This window comes from Haemaphysalis longicornis, unplaced genomic scaffold, assembly GCF_048455015.1.
Source record: "Haemaphysalis longicornis isolate Haplotype H1 unplaced genomic scaffold, Haemaphysalis longicornis Haplotype H1 scaffold_7, whole genome shotgun sequence".
In the NCBI taxonomy this organism is placed as follows: domain Eukaryota; kingdom Metazoa; phylum Arthropoda; class Arachnida; order Ixodida; family Ixodidae; genus Haemaphysalis; species Haemaphysalis longicornis.
Window position 1 is genome coordinate 55,278,304 of NW_027526422.1, and position 15,883 is coordinate 55,294,186.

Consider the following 15,883-nt stretch of genomic DNA (forward strand, 5'->3'; position numbering starts at 1 on the left):
CATCGAAATCGCATTATGGATGCTAAGGCGTCTGTGAACAATGAACACCCCTCCCGCACACACACATGGTGTGTGTGGGGGAGGGGTTCATTATGTTTTCAGATTGTCTTTGAAGGTTAGGCAGGAATAGTGTCACTAAATACACCAGTTCTTACCCAAGACGGCGAGCGCACGCGTCAGGCTAGGCAGGACCCAGAATTTGCCCCAGAGAAGCCGAGCGTAGTCAGTAGATACGGTACTACAGCACCGCCACTGAGGCACGCAAGTCACCAACCATAGAGTTTGTTACAGTATACACTAGAGAGGAATCTGGCGCTAGCGTCGATGCGGCTCATATCAAGGCGTCTGTGTAGTCATGGACCGCCATTACATCATGCACTCGCCTTAGTTTCATCATTGGCTTGGATTAAAACGCTTTAGTAGCCGTATATCCTCACACAGTGCCACAAAAAACGCAAAGAATGGGGTGTTATTATGTAAGTGGAAAATAAAAGAGGCTGTTTTAAAGCTAAGTAGAAAGGAAGTAAGGCGTATTTTTACAGAAACGCTTGTGCTTACTATTCTGCAGGCCAAGCTGGTAGTTAACGACAATGTTAATATTTTGGGGGGATGTGCAAAAGTAGTATTTTATCAATTTTACCATTATGTCTGATAATACGTTGTTTAAAGAGCTTGGAACGCTTTTTAGCGTGCTGATGAAAACGCCGTGTTCGTAGTGAACCGCTGCACCGACCGTCAGCTACAGTTTAAAAAAACTTGTTGCTGAGCGAGTTGGCTCATACTTGAAGAAAAAAGAAAACGTGACGCTAAACAGTCGCGGACGAAGAGAAGATAGGACAGACACAGACGCCCGTACCTGTCGTATCTTGTCTTCGAAGAAGTACGTTTTGTTTCTTTTTTTCATCAGCTACAAATTTCACGAAGGCATATTACCCGCTCACTCATACGTTTTTCGACTGCGGCATGACCAACGTCACGTACGATCACGCATTGCCTGCCTTTTCACAAGGAAACGGCTACCACAGAACAGGGAGGATTTCGGCTTCCTTGTAGCTCGTAGACGTGTTAATGCATAGTGCAGAAAGCAAATCCCCAAAACCGTTTAAGAAACTAATTGTCATGCCAAGCCCAAGCCAAAAGGGGGGGGGGGGTCTTCCCATAACCCCCCACGACGACATGGATTCTTAGGTGCAGTTTCCTCTCTAGTATGCTTACTAAGAAACTCTTGCCAGTAACGGCGACCATTCTGGCGTTTATCAGTGTTGCGAGATTCCACATCTATGGCCTCGCAGTTAACTTCGACCGGGTCGCTTGCTAACAACACTACCGAAGATGAAGCAAAACGGCGTCTTTGTACACGCTTCTGCAGTTGAAATGCTTTTACACGCGTTATTTTTGATTCGCATTCGGAACGACGTCAGTCGCGCGCAGCCACAGAGCAGGGAGGACAAACTAAGCATACCAGATTTGACCGACTAAAACGCATAAACAGTGAACTGGCGGCACCCATTAATCGTCGCAGTGTAAACAAATGTCAGGTAATGCGAACTGACGAATGATCATTGCGGCGGCACGGAACAATGCGAGAAAAGAGCGCTGATACTCGGTACCTTTATTGCAAGGATTCCGGCAAGGGTGCCGGGACGCGGTGGAGGAACACCGGCGAGACGCTGGGAAGCGACCATTGTATCCTGGAAATAACCGTGCCGCTGAAGTCCAAGGCGCCGACGCCCAGAACACAAGGCATCACCGACTGGAACGCGTACCGCGAAGCTCTGGGAGGCATTCCGGAACACATCGAAGACATCGACAAGTGGACGCAAGCCCTCAACGAAGCAGCCCGATCGGCCACCACCGAAATCGAGCTGGACGACTCCGCACCCCAGGCTGACAGCCGGCTCGCACACCTCCTGGAGGTGAGGAACTCCATACGAGACAGATGGAAGAAGCAGCGCAGCAACCGAAAGCTTCGCAAGAGAGTGGCACTGCTCAACCGGGAGATAGAGAAACACTGCGCCGTCCTGTGCCGCCAGCAATGGCACGCGGTCTGCCAAGAGGCCGACGGGCAGATGCACAAGAGTCGCACCTGGCAGCTACTTCGCCACTTGCTCGACGAGACCAAGACCAAGGGAACGCAACAGCACGTCCTGGCCCGCACCCTACACAAGACCCGGCAGGAACTCGGCGAGGCGGAGGTTCGCCGACGCCTGAACGAGAAGTACCTACCGTCCACGCCTCCCGAGCCCCTCCCGAGCTACACGGGAGCGGTCAACGCCTGGCTCGACGGCGACATCGAGGAGTGGGAAGTGAGGACGGTGCTCCAGACAATCAACTGCAGATCGGCGGCAGGCCCCGACAGAACGACGAACAAGGAGCTCCGCAACCTGAACGACGCGGCCATCTCGGCTCTCACACGGTACTACAACGAGTGCTGGCGCAACGGCAAGCTACCGAAGCGATGGAAGGAGGCGAGGACGGTGCTCATCCCCAAACCGGGTAAGCCCCCTCACATCGACAACTTGCGTCCGATATCGCTTACGTCGTGCCTGGGCAAGGTGCTAGAGCATGTGCTTCTCAACCGATGGCAGTCGTACCTCGAGGAAGAAGGACTCTAACCCGATACGATCCTGGGCTTCCGGGCTAAGCTTAGCACTCAGGACGCCATGTTGTTGCTTAAGCAGGAGGTGATCGACCAAGCGACCCACTCTCTAGACAACCGAGCGGTCCTGGGCCTAGATTTACAAAGTGCATTTGATCGCGTCAAGCATGCAGCTATCCTTGACCAAGTGTCCCGCCTCGACATGGGGCAGAGAACGTTCGCCTACATCAGGGACTTCCTCACCGAGCGCACGACGGCAATCAATGTCGGGGATATACAGCTACCTACCAAGACGCTGGGCAGTGTCGGGACGCCGCAGGGGTCGGTGATATCGCCTATTCTGTTCAACATGGTGATGATCGGGGTGGCCAACAGGCTTGCCGGCCTCCCGGACGTCAACCACACGATCTACGCCGACGACATCACCCTGTGGATGACGGGAGGCAGTGACGGCCACGTTGAGGCCGCACTGCAGCAGGCGATCGACGTTATCGAGAACCAGTTGCAGGGAACCGGGCTGATTTGCTCGCCTGCAAAGTCGGAGCTCCTAATTCTGCCACCCAACGGAAGGTGCAAGGGTACAACCCCGGACATCACCCTGAGAACGCGGGACGGCACGGCCATCCCACACGTTAAGACCCTGAGGGTCCTCGGCCTCCACATAGACGCGCTCAGGCACAACGGCCTCGCAATCAGGAAGCTGGAAACTAAGATGGAAACGGCCACTAGACTCATCCGGAGGGTGTCCACCAGGCATGCGGGGATGAAGGAAGCAAGTCTGCTCCGGCTCGTCCAGTCATTCGCAGTCAGTCACGTAGCCTATGTAGCGGCTTTCCACAACTGGAAGGCGGCGGAGAGCAAAAAGCTCGACGCCATCATCCGCAAGGCGCATAAGGCGGCACTCGGGCTATACACGCACACCAGCACGGACAAGCTCCTCGAGCTGGGAGTTCACAACACTCTCGACGAAATAGCCGAGGCCCAGCGCACGGCACAGCTAACGAGACTAAGGCAAACGAGGGCGGGACGCGCGATCCTACAGCGGCTCGGGCACCAGGGACAAGGAACGCAGGACGGCGCGGAGCGTGCCTCGCTCCCGCAGGACCTGCTCCGCAACCTCCACGTGCCACCCATCCCCCGGCACATGCATCCTGAGCACAATCAGGAACGACGGCTCGCCAGAGCCAAGGCACTCACGGCGACACATGCGACGGACACCGGAGCATACTACGTGGACGTAGCCAAGTACCCGGACCGGCCCAACACGTACCCCGCTGCGGTGGTAGCAGCCACCACCGCGGCGCTGTACACGGCCGGCAGCGTCAGGGCCAAGAGCACGGACCAGGCCGAAGAGATGGCGATCGCATTAGCCCTTGCGAACCCAGAGTGCACCACAGTGATCAGTGACGCGAGACAGGCGATCTCGCACTACGCTACGAATAGTGTCTCCCTCAGTGTTGTGAGGGTGTGCGGGGCCCTACTCCCCAGGCGATCAGCGGTGACTATTAAGTGGTTCCCGGCGCACGCCGGCCCGTTGAGCACGGGCGAGAACCGCAACGAGGAGGCGGACCGGGCGGCGCGCGTGTTCACCAGCCACGGCGCGAGCCAGAGCCCCCAACTTGCGGCGGAGGAAGACGACGAGGTGGTGCCACTCACCACCTACAAGGACACCCTGGAGTGGTACCGGACTAACCGCCGGACGCTACCCCCACCCCACCCTAAGCTGACGCGACGCGAAGCAGTGGTGTTTAGGCAGCTGCAAACACGTGCGCTGATGACTCCAGTGATAGCTAAACACATATGCCCGGAGGTGTACCCCAGTGATGTGTGTGTGATGTGCAAGAAGGACAGGGTCACGGCGGCCCACATCCTGTGGGACTGCAGAAGACCCCCGAGCGAGGCCAGTGCAGCTGAGACGTTCCCGCCCTACCTTGTCAGTGCGGCGGCGTGCAAAGACTACGTCATACAACACATGGCCGTCCAGCAAGTGTCGGACGCCCTCGAGCTTCAACGCCCGAAAGTGTCACCCCCACCCGGGAGTAGGCATGAGTAGGTGACGGAAGCCGAGTGGCCGGCTGACACGACGTGAGGCCGCGTCGCGTTTGCAGGACAAATAAAGATGTCTTCTCTCTCTCTCCATCTAGTGACACTAGCCGAGCGCAAGCGACAAACCCGCCGAGACGACAAGAAACATTTCGTACCCTCCTCCACCAACATTTGTACTGGTTTAGAACTGCTTTGCTGGATATCCACATTAGCAGAGCGGGATGGTGACCAATTTTTCTTTTTAATGCGTAGCATTCTTTGCAGAGTAAGCCCGCAGCCAGGACCGTGTAACGCCCAGCATTTCCACAGCAATCGAGATTTCGCGGAAGTTCCACCTTTACTCGTTGTATAGCGTAAATGGAGATAATTGGTCCCGCATAAGTTTAAAAAACCAAGAAATAAGAAAAATATAAGAAATGGGGGAAACGCGAACCGTGTAACGCCCTGCTTTTCCACAAAAATGCGCATCTCCCGGAAGTCCCACATTTTATTGTTGTAATGGCTTAAACGGCAATAACTGGTATACCCCGATTTTGAAAAACCGAAAGAATGAGACAAATATAAAAAATAGGGAAAATGGCGACCCGTGTAACTGCATTTCCACAAAAATGCATATTTCGCAAAACTTCCCCATTTAATCGTTATAATAATGGAGATGAAGATAATCGGTCTACCAGAATTTTGAAAAACCTAAAAATAAGAAAACAATAAAATAATGGGGGAAAATGCGAACCGTGCAACGCCTTGCATTTTCATAAACATGGAGATCTCGCGGAAGTTCTACATTTAATCGTTATAATTCCGTAAATGTAGATAACTGGTAGAACAGAATTCTGAAAAAAAGCAAACGATTTGGCTGTATATAACATGCACTCTAGAGAAGCTGCATGAGAACGCTACGCATTGGTACACACTTATATCAGTTTCTGAAGATTTGTTTTACTCGACTTGTGTCTGCCACCTCGTCACTGCTGACAACCACGGCCCATGTTCCATGAATGTTAGGGTTTCGTGACAAGACAACACAATAAATTTTGGATACCTTACTATTGCTCCGCCGAGGAGCGAAGAAGCTCGTTATGGACGCGCATGGTGAAATAATATATGAGCACTGGAATGAGAGCATTCATGAAATTTCATGAACAGTAAGGGGGAGAAACATGAAATAACACCCGTGCCCTAGAGGGGCACTCTCTCGTGATTACTTCTTAAAGACGATAGTCGTTCTTGGGCAACTAGAACGCGAAAATGTTTGCCCGTCTGTTTGTCTCCCTGTCTGTCTGTCCGTAACTCAATACAGCAATTCGTCCAAAGTGCAGCAGAAGCTGCACAATAGGTTTACATAACCAAAGCCAAATCGAAACGTCAAAGTCCGCTGGCAATATTCATACTTGTGAACATTGTTGAACAAGAACAAAACATTACGCAAATATAAAGCAAAAAATCATTACATAAGTGATATTTGCAGTGCTCCTTTATAACAAATTTATTGATCCTTGCATTTTGCGATAGCAAATGAAATACTGCATCCACTGCATAAGAAATTCACTCCGTCGCGTGTTATTGCCCGCGCCACTTTAGCTTCTAGCGGCGCCTGAAGAACTCAAACGGAAACGGTTACGAAAGGTTCCACTGGATAGTTTCCACGTTCCGCTTGAAACGCACGTGGAGTAGGGCAACCTGGTTCTATAAACGTTGAAGTAGGGCGCCTCGATTCACGCGCGTCTCCATCGTACGGTAGCGCTGGCATCGAGCATCCGGCCTGAAGCAGATGAACGTGGCAAGTTTAAATTGACTTGAGCAAACCTTCGGTGTGTGTACCTTGGAAGGAGCGCGACGGGAGATGAACAGCATGATAGGTGAGCAGGAAAGCGAAGAAAGGAACTTACTTGGCAAATGTCGACGAAAGACCGATAGTCGACATTTGCTACGAAAGGAGCAAATACGCGGCCAATTTTTTAACACAAAAGTATTTTATGCCGGGATACACCATGGTTTCGCTGACGTCATATCCTTCACGGGAATGATAGCGGCACAACGAACACAAGAAACGGCAGGAAAAGTTTCATTGACGCGGATGGTGCTGCCGTCTAGGCGAGGTGAAGTGAAGTAGTACATCATGACGCTAAAGAGCACCGGCAGTTGGCGCTTCGATCACACAGCGTAAGCTCCGTCGTTTGTCAGGGCGATACCCCATGCAAGAAAGCTGCGGCATTACGCGCCTCAAATAGGTAATGACGCCGGCGGGCGAATGCCGCGAACGTGACTGATTTGGTGCGAAGAGAAACGCCAGCGGCAAGCGAAACACGTTCGCGCGTTCACGGTCCAAGCTACGAACTCTGCCTCTCGTGTTCCACAATCTGAGCATGTGGCAATGCAACCGTCTGCCGTACACCGTACCAAGCAGGGCCGAAGTGGTCGCACCTTTGCCGAAGCGACCCGCCAGAAGGACGTCGCTCACCAAGCACACTCACAAGACAGCCACACCGACCCGCAAATCATGCTCCTGTCGCTGCAGATTTCGCTGCACAGTTCACTTTCGTGTTTTATCTATTTCTATGACAGAGGAATCAACCACAATTTGTTTCTCTCGGCCAGTGTAACTTTAACGAAAGTGATTTCGCAGAACTATGATGCATGCCTCTGTTAACTTGTCGAAGGCGTCCCCGTACCGAGCTCCATTGCCTCCGTCATGTTTTGGTAGTGTGGTGGACTAGCAGCCTGCAGAAGAGCTGTCTTGATGATGAAGACAAAGAGCCGAGAACAAAACTTAACTAGTTTACTGCATGGCGAGTAACTGCATAAAAAGTCACGATTACAGCAGCAGCACTCTGGCGTGCTATCATGACTCGAGGAGGCTAACGCCAGGATCCGACTGCCGACGTACTGAAGGGCTGAGGCGAACGCGTGTTTAAAACCCAAACCGCCAACATACAAACATTTCCAGTGCTTTGCGCACGACACGGAAAAAGCACAAACACAAAACACAAGTCCCGTAATGCGCTCCGCAGGGCCGGTGAATGCTGTTGCCGAAGATAGGGAGGTAAAGGAGGAGCCTCTCGCAATGCAGCTGGCGACGAGTCAGCCGCCTCCGCCACCAACGGCTGTTCGGATTATAGGCAGGCCGAATTTTCGGAGTCCCACGAACGACGAAGTGGCCCGCCCCTCCCTGCACGAGGGCTAGGTGTTAGCAAAGATCGCGCCTGTCGCCTGTCGTGCTGGGTGTTAGCAAAGATCGCGCACTGCGTCAACACGCGCGCACACAGACAACTCGTAACAGTCGTCACACTCTACACGTACTAATTTTACCTATGCTCGACTTTTCCAGCGTAGTTTAGAGTTGATTTAAACCTTCGTCATTCTTCGACTGTGAAAAATTTAGAAGCGCTTCACAATAATACTGCGTTGACACTCATCAGGGAGCCAATATGCGCACGGCGAGTTTCCCAAGCTTCTGAATCCGAATGAACTACCCACAAGCAGCTCAAGACGCGAACGGATTCAACTGCATTTATTCCAAATTTTGTTGCCCTTGTCTTGAGACCTCAGTTCACCTGCGAGTACCAAGCCGGCCACTTCGCCCGCATGGTTGCTTCCTGAAGACCGGCCGATGCCAACATTCATCTAAAAGACTAGTCTTCACTAAAGCGACATTTTTTTGTAATGGCACGGTTTCATTTAGGCGTTCTTAGAAAAATTGGATGATTTTCATACGGCTATTGTGAAATGACTGCACCTGCACTTTTACCTCGGTTCTTGTGCGTCTTAGACTAAAAGGACAACGTGCTTATGCCTTGGTTGTGTTAACGCGTGCGCACTCTGCACATGGCCTCTGAGCCCATGTGGCTCGCCAAACTTTATTTCGTTGTTGAGCTTATTTCGTCACACTTCGCTTTTGCAGATTTCAACCCATTTAGTTCTCACTCATATTTGGTTTGTTACCTTTTCTCGTATGCTGTAGTCAGGTCTGCCTTCAAGAAAGGCTTTTCTCTCTCTCTCTCTCTCTCTCTCTCTCTCTCTCTCTCTCTCTCTCTCTCTCTCTCTCTCTCTCTCATGTTTGTGTGCTCTACATTCCGCGTGTGCCCAGTGCTTCGCTCGGGAAAACAACACAATTTTCGACAGTTAAAATAAATAAATAAATAAATAAATAAATAAATAAATAAAAAATTTCCAACCAACATTATTTCTACCCGAAATACATAGGTAACGTTCGGGCGAAGTTCAAACTGCAGCACCGTCTTCTGTTGTAATGGCCGCCGGTTTTCGTAAGATTATGATTCATGATGTTTTGCGAGGGCAGCTACTACTCCGTCGTGGATTGAGACATACTCGAATCATCCTTTGCCGTATGTCATTTTGACAGCCCTATTTCTTCCTTTCAGTTCCTTTATTTTTTGAAGTCTCCTAAAAAGCGAGTCCTCAAGAACACATAAAAAAGCAAAACACCATTCTTTAAAAGGAAGACCATCTTGCTTCCGATGTTTGCAGATCAGCCCCATAACAGCCACAATCTTGCAGATGATTGTGTTCCCGCACCCAGCGGTAAGACGAAACAAAAGAGAGAAAAGGCCGAAGTACTTAAAAGGTTTTAGAAGCACGCTGTAAGGAAGTGGAGAAAAGAAGCGAGAAGCCGGGCCAAAGCGGCATCGCGGCCTCAGCGCTGACGGCGACAGCGGGAGAGCGAGAAAATGCTACAGCAAATGCGGCCGGAAATTAAATAACATCACAGTATAAATGCAGCGAAGGCGAATAAAAAAAGGGCACGCAGCGAGGCTACGACGTGAGCCAAAAATCGGCAACCCCGATCATCGATGCGAAGGCCGCACTCCCTCCTGAAAGTCTTCAGAGATCTTGGTCGTTCTGAATAAATAAGGGTCGTGGCACGGCCTGGGCTTCACAAATCCATACCAAGTAACGAAAGAAACATCGAAGCAGAAGCGAAAAAGGCTTCGGATATAAAAAAACAAAACGCCAAGGCTTAAAACCGACAGACAAAATATTATGGAAACCACTACATGTCGAGGCAGCAATGTGCACTGTGCTTCGGTGCTCTGTGCTTCGCGCTTTGGGAAAACCGATCAACTTTCGCCCTTATCTGAAAATATAATGGGGCCGTGGCTGGGCGTATATCAGCGGCATCTGCTACTGCCTTTCGCCGCTTAGGCGAGCGGAAGAGGGAGAGGGATGGTTTCTGGAGCAGCGCTGCGGAGGATATAGATGCGAAAGTGGAAGCGCATACAGGGAAGGGAAATGTTGCAAGCAGAATTACCGCAAAAGGAAGGACAGCTGGGAAGATGGGGAGAGCAATGTGGTCAGCGAGGTCCGTGGAAATCTCGCAGAGCGATGAAAAAAATGTGTCGCAGAACACGGGCAGGCAATCTGCGAAGTTAGCTTGGATACTACGATTACTAACAGGTCTCGAGAGAATAGGGAGTTAGGGGAAACGCGGAACCAGTGAAGCAGAGCGGCAAACAGAGAGTTAGCGCTGAGAGCAAACAACTCTCGAAGTGAGAGGAAAGAATTCAGAGGAAGAAAAAGAAGCCCAAGAGGAATAGCGGAGTAGTGCATTGCGAGCAGCGGCCATGTGACAAGCCTCGAAGACTGGCGGCGGGTTTCGAGACGTTGCAGAACATGGGGCTCCCCAATCTCCTCCACTGCATCGGTTCGAAAGCTCGCGCGAGCGCGGTCTCCATTTGAAAACCAAATCGCGTCACTTTCTGACAGCTTCAAACTGTTCATCCATTGTTCGTCTGTTATCTTCTCCCTAGTACTTCTTTTTCGTCCCTTTCTGTAAAAAGAAAGAACTCTTGCTGAACGGAGGGAGTTAGACGCGGCGGAACGAGGGAAGCGGGCGCGCGGAAGGGAGCGCCTGTCATCTCTCGTCGCCGCCGCCGTCGGTGCCCGAGCCACACCGAATCTCTCGAGATCGTTCGCGCATTGCCCTGTTCCCGTGGTATGAACAACATGGCGGGGCCAACGTCTTCGCATCGGCGCCGTGTTTCCCGCGCTGACAGGGCGTCCCGCCACCTCGGGTGCACAGACTTCCGCCACCCTGATGCGCTCCCCAAACGCTTCCGTTTCCCCCTTCCTTCCTGCCTATTCGCGATGCTCCCTTCAGACGCAACTTGCGTGTATGTCTTTGGAGAAACAAGCCTGGAACTTGAATTCTCCGTGAACTTCTAAACAGAAGAAGCGCGTAAAGGTGATTACACCGCGCTTTACAGCGCGGATTTTCCGGGGATCTGCTCGTCAGCATCCCGCTCTTGTATGGCTGCGGCTGAAACTTCCTGCCCGTTGTTTCTGCTGGACTGCGGCTATTCTGTTGTGCATTTGAGCTCGCTGATAGAGTGCTATTGAAAAAGGGTGGCGTTGCTTTTCAACTCAATGGAGCGCGGAAGATTTGTTCTGATCTCTGATAAGCCGGAATGAAAACAAGAAACTGTTTAAAACATTTTTTAGCCCAGAAGCGAATGCCAAACTTGGTTGCAGAATTTTATTCTTGCGTCGGCGTACTTGACGTTTATATCTTCTTTTATTGTTGAGATATAGGTTATGGGTGCTACGAAAGGAACGGGAGTGCGAGCATAACCATAATATTGCAATCTTGCCATTGCAATTTTAAGCGAAGCTTATATGGCTTCGTGTCTTTCATGTCAGAACCCAAAAAGGGTGTATCTCTGAAGCGCGTGGCGTTAAAAAATGAACAGCTTAGTGTGTGTGCGTTCCCTCCACGCGGTCAACGCCTAAGTTGCAGGCCGTTCAAAACGCCGTAGAAAGCTTATAAATCTCATCAGTCGGATAGGTTAGTTGAGTAGGTTAATTAATGATAGGCGCCATTTGTAAGATAAACGTGACTCAGACGTCAAGCTGACTCGTCTCACAACTTAAATATGCATTTTGATGAGATTAAATATCAATCGGCACCATTTTCAAGATAACTAAAACCCATGTGAATGTGTGCGTCTTTCCTGGGTATGACCGCCGTCAAGCCGCAAGCGAACGAAAATTTGCCGATACCTTTTTAAACTCTACGCCGTGTGAGTTTTCTACTTTCCTCTACTCTACCCTGCTCTACTCTACTCTACTCTACTTCCCTGGTCATCCACCTTCACAGGGTGGACTGGTTCATGATTTTTCTGTTTTTAAGCTTATTTGGACTATTATTCCTCTAAACATATGCTTCGTTCAAAGTACAGAAATAAAGCGCACACCTGCTGTTTGTCACATCGAATTAGATATTTCAAAACACCGTGATTGCGCTTCATCACCACGACTCCACTGACCGAACATTAAATACGCTCTCTCACCGTTCACATAAAAAAGAAGTGTATTCAGCGCATTAATTTATTTCATGGCCAAACTGCATTACTGGCTTTATTGTCTCTTGCAAACGGCCCATGCGACAATAAACACCGCCTACGCGTGATTTCGAGGGACTCCCTATACTAACGTGCCGATGGAGGGCTTAAAACTTCCGTTTTCTGAGTTAAGGGTCCCAAAATGTTTCGCGTGAGGACGCATAGGGAACATGCGTAGCGAGCTGGTGTGGTTGAAAATGCTTGCAGAAAATATCTCTGGGCTGCTGTCTCGATCCACAGCTGTTTAATGCGTGAAATTTTTAATGCGCGTGCGCAGTGAGTACGCGCCCCAGTTACGGCGGGGCACTGGGGGTGTATAACGTCATGTGATGTCGGCTCTGAAGCGTAACACCTATTTTAGATTCCAAACGAAGGACGTCCCTTGTGGAATGTTAAGCAGTATCACAGAGGCCAATGACAGCAACGAGCGCGCAGCTGGAGTTGGGCGGCTTTCGGGGTATTCAGTTCATCTGTTCAGTTCAGTTCGGGGTATTCAGTTCAGTTCAGTTCACGAGGTCGCGGGTTCGATTCCCGGTCGCGGCGGCCGCTTTTCTGATGGAGGCGAAAAGCAAAAACACCCGTGTGTACGAGATTTCGGCGCACGTTAAAGATCCCCAGGTGGTCAAAATTAATCCGGAGCCCTCCACTACGGCGCGCCTCATCACCTGCGTTGCGTCGACGCGTTAAACCCTAAAATCAAATCAAATCAAATCATCATCTGTTTTCTTTTGATTTATGATTAATTGCGAGGTTTAACGCGCGTACTCGTGCCGCAGTGGAGGGCTTCGTATTAATTTCGACAAACTGGGGATCTTTAATGTGTGCCGAAATCTCGAACACACTGGAGTTTTCGCTTTTCGCCTCCACCAGAAAAGCGCCCGCCATGGCCGGGAATCGAACCGGCATCCTTGGGCTCAGCAGCACAACGCCTTAGCCACTGCGCCACCGGGGCGGGTTGCTTTCTTTTACGAAAGATGCTTAGACGACCCCACCCGCGAAATCCCAAGGTGCCGTTCACGCGAAGCCAAAGCCCCCACTGCGCAAAGAAATTTACACATCGACCCTAATACAGTCCGGACATCGGCGGCAGCGTACGTGGTGCAACACATCCCCGGAAAAAATCTGCATCTGGCCTTCAAGCGGGAATCTCGGGAAGTACGCCTCTATTCCATTGCCGAAGACGGGTGCTTTCCGTTATGCACCGACCGTAGTCGCTCCCCAAAAACTACTCTCGCAAATTTCAGTTGCAGCGCCATCCCGTCACAAAAAAAACGAGCGAGTGAATTCGGGTTTTCACCGACGTGAAATATCGAATTCAGGCCTCTGGGGCCCCTCAATCGGGGCGAATAGATGCATTACATATTTCACACCACACAAATTGCTGGTTGTCCACGCGCAGCCGCGAGTAACACATGTAACAAAACGTTTAAAGGGAGAGTTAAAGTGCGCAGAGATCCTTTTGAGCAATGTCAAGTACTAAAAATAAAAAATACACGCGAGAAAAGCTGGTTACTTGTGTAACAAGCCCTATTCTGCGGCGTAACTGGAAGAAAATCACCCTGGGTTGTCGTCGTGGCTCCGTGGTCACGCGCACTTTTTGCGCTTATATTTGGTGGTCTCTGCTGTCAGCCGCGGTAATTATGATTCGGAGAAGAGGAAAAAAGAAGAAAGAAAGGAATATGAAAGGGTTCTTACTACGGTGTGGGCAGCAATAACAAAGATGGCATTATGCCACGCACTGTAAACCACAGCAATTTTCGACAGCGCTGAGATAGAAAGGGCGGTCAAAAAACTTTTTTGTGAAGCCAGACATTCGAACGCTTTCCCCTTGAAGATCCACTTCGGATGTTGTACGCGAGCACCTATTTTATGCCTGCACTTTGCTTTTGGGCGGCTGAAAACTGGGCTGTGATGCTTTTAGGCTATTCTGCAGGTTAGAGCCATTGCTCTTTTTGCATATAATAAGAAGCTAAACTAGTGTGAAAGGGACACTTATAAAAAAGTCAAAGTTCGATTTTTTTTACGTTTTCTGAATTGATGGCTTCCCTAACGCCAGTAACAGTGGTTAGTACCTTTGGAGTTTGATTTATGACTCCGGCAATGGGTTATTTACAGCAGATGTGTAGACGACTAACGATCTCTTCGGTGTTTCCTAACCGGGATTCAAAACTTCAACTTATGGTCGAAGTGATTCATCAATCGTCTCATTCTTCTTTTATCATTGGCTCGAGCCGAAAGGCGCGGCTAATTTGTCTTTCTAAGGGATTGTCGAATACGTACAATACGATGACAGGCGACTGTGTATTCATGGACACGAAAACCTGCACACGAGGTAATCATCCGTGTTACGGCAGCGTATTAAAAACCTGTTCCTGAAATTTAGAAGAAAAGCAGGTGCCCTTCTGAATTCCACTTCGCTTTCACACCTCACTCTCACTTATACTATTTCTACTGAAGAGGAGGAGTGTAGAGAAGGAAACAAATGCAAAAGAAGAAATTGTAGGTGTTAGGAGGCAGAAGACGCTGGCTACTTCAATCTTTCCATTGTTGTCCATGCCAGAGTCACCTTTTATTTATGCCTGTCGCATTGATCAACAATACAAAAAAGGAGATTCAATAGCGAAGCTAACTCCCACGCCCACTGCTCAAAGGAACAAACTTCTCAGCGGCGGTCACTATAGCAATTCTTCACTCACCACCTCTGCACAAATACGCAACTTTTGACTTCGGAAGTTTAGAGTATCATGGAAAACTGAGGGGTGGTCCTCGTCCTCACACCAAGCCTTGGGTAAAACGGATTCACACGGGCTCTTCAGAACGACGATAAAGATGACCACGATTGGGCTGGGATCCGGGGTCACAACTTGGCCTAAGTAGATATATTCGCTGACTACTTCCACTGCCTCGCCACCTATCTCATACCGCTGTGCTAACCCGAGATTATTGATAATTACTTTGGTTTTCTGCATAATAATTATCTCTGCCATGAGGCAGAGATAATTAGAAGGATAAGAATGGGGTGGAGTGCATACGGCAGACATTCTCAGTAATGAATGGCAGCCTACCATTGTCCCTGAAGAAGAAAGTGTATGACAGCTGCATCTTACCGGTACTCACCTACGGGGCAGAAACTTGGAGGCTCACTAAAAGGGTTCAACTTAAATTGAGAACGACTCAGCGGGCAATGGACGGAGGTTGATGTGTGTAACATTAAAGGACAAGAAGAGAGCAGAGGGAACAAACGCGTGTTAATGATATATTAGTAGAAATTAGGAAGAAGAAATGGACGTGGGCAGGGCATGTAATGCGAAGGCAAGATAACCATTGGTCATTAAGGGTAACAGAGTGGATCCTTAGAGAAGGCAAGCGTTGTAGGGGGCGGCAGAAAGTTAGATGGGCAGATGAGATCAAGAAGTTTGCGGTGATAAATTGGCCGCAGTTAGCACAGGACCGGGGTACTTGGAGATTAATGGGAGAGGCCTTTGCCCTGCAGTGGACGTAGATACGATGATGATGATGATGATGATGATGATGATGTTGATGATGATGATTGTGCCGGGTTGACACGGTGCACTGCGTCGGCGTGAGAACCATTTAAAGTGGGACTCGTGCCTCCGTTGCTGGCGGGCCTACGCATTTAGACGCCGTGGCGAATGCCACTGGGGTGCATGCATGACTGGCGGTAACATTGCGGTCTCCGTCAGCCGGCGGGCGTTCGCCACCTAAAGACGCAGTGCACGTAGTACGGCAACCACTCATTGCGTAGATTGGTAGACGGCTCTAGCGAGTGGCACCCTGCTAGTCCAAAGAACACAGAAGCGGCTCGAAGCCGGATTGGTCTGAATACGAAGAGGCTCCAAAGCCGTCGCTAGGTGGCTCC

General features: G+C 50.2%; 1 protein-coding gene across 1 annotated transcript; it reads left to right on the forward strand.

Moving 5' to 3' along the window:
• Window positions 1–1,580: 1,580 nt before the first annotated feature.
• On the forward strand, window positions 1,581–2,615 carry LOC144146295 (uncharacterized). Its single transcript, XM_077678256.1, has one exon. It carries the CDS (start codon window positions 1,581–1,583, stop codon window positions 2,613–2,615), a length of 1,035 nt encoding a protein of 344 aa, XP_077534382.1.
• Window positions 2,616–15,883: the final 13,268 nt, after the last annotated feature.

Excerpts from the sequence above, each read along its gene's own strand:
- LOC144146295 (XM_077678256.1), top strand. The coding sequence starts at position 1,581 with ATGCGAGAAAAGAGCGCTGATACTCGGTACCTTTATTGCAAGGATTCC.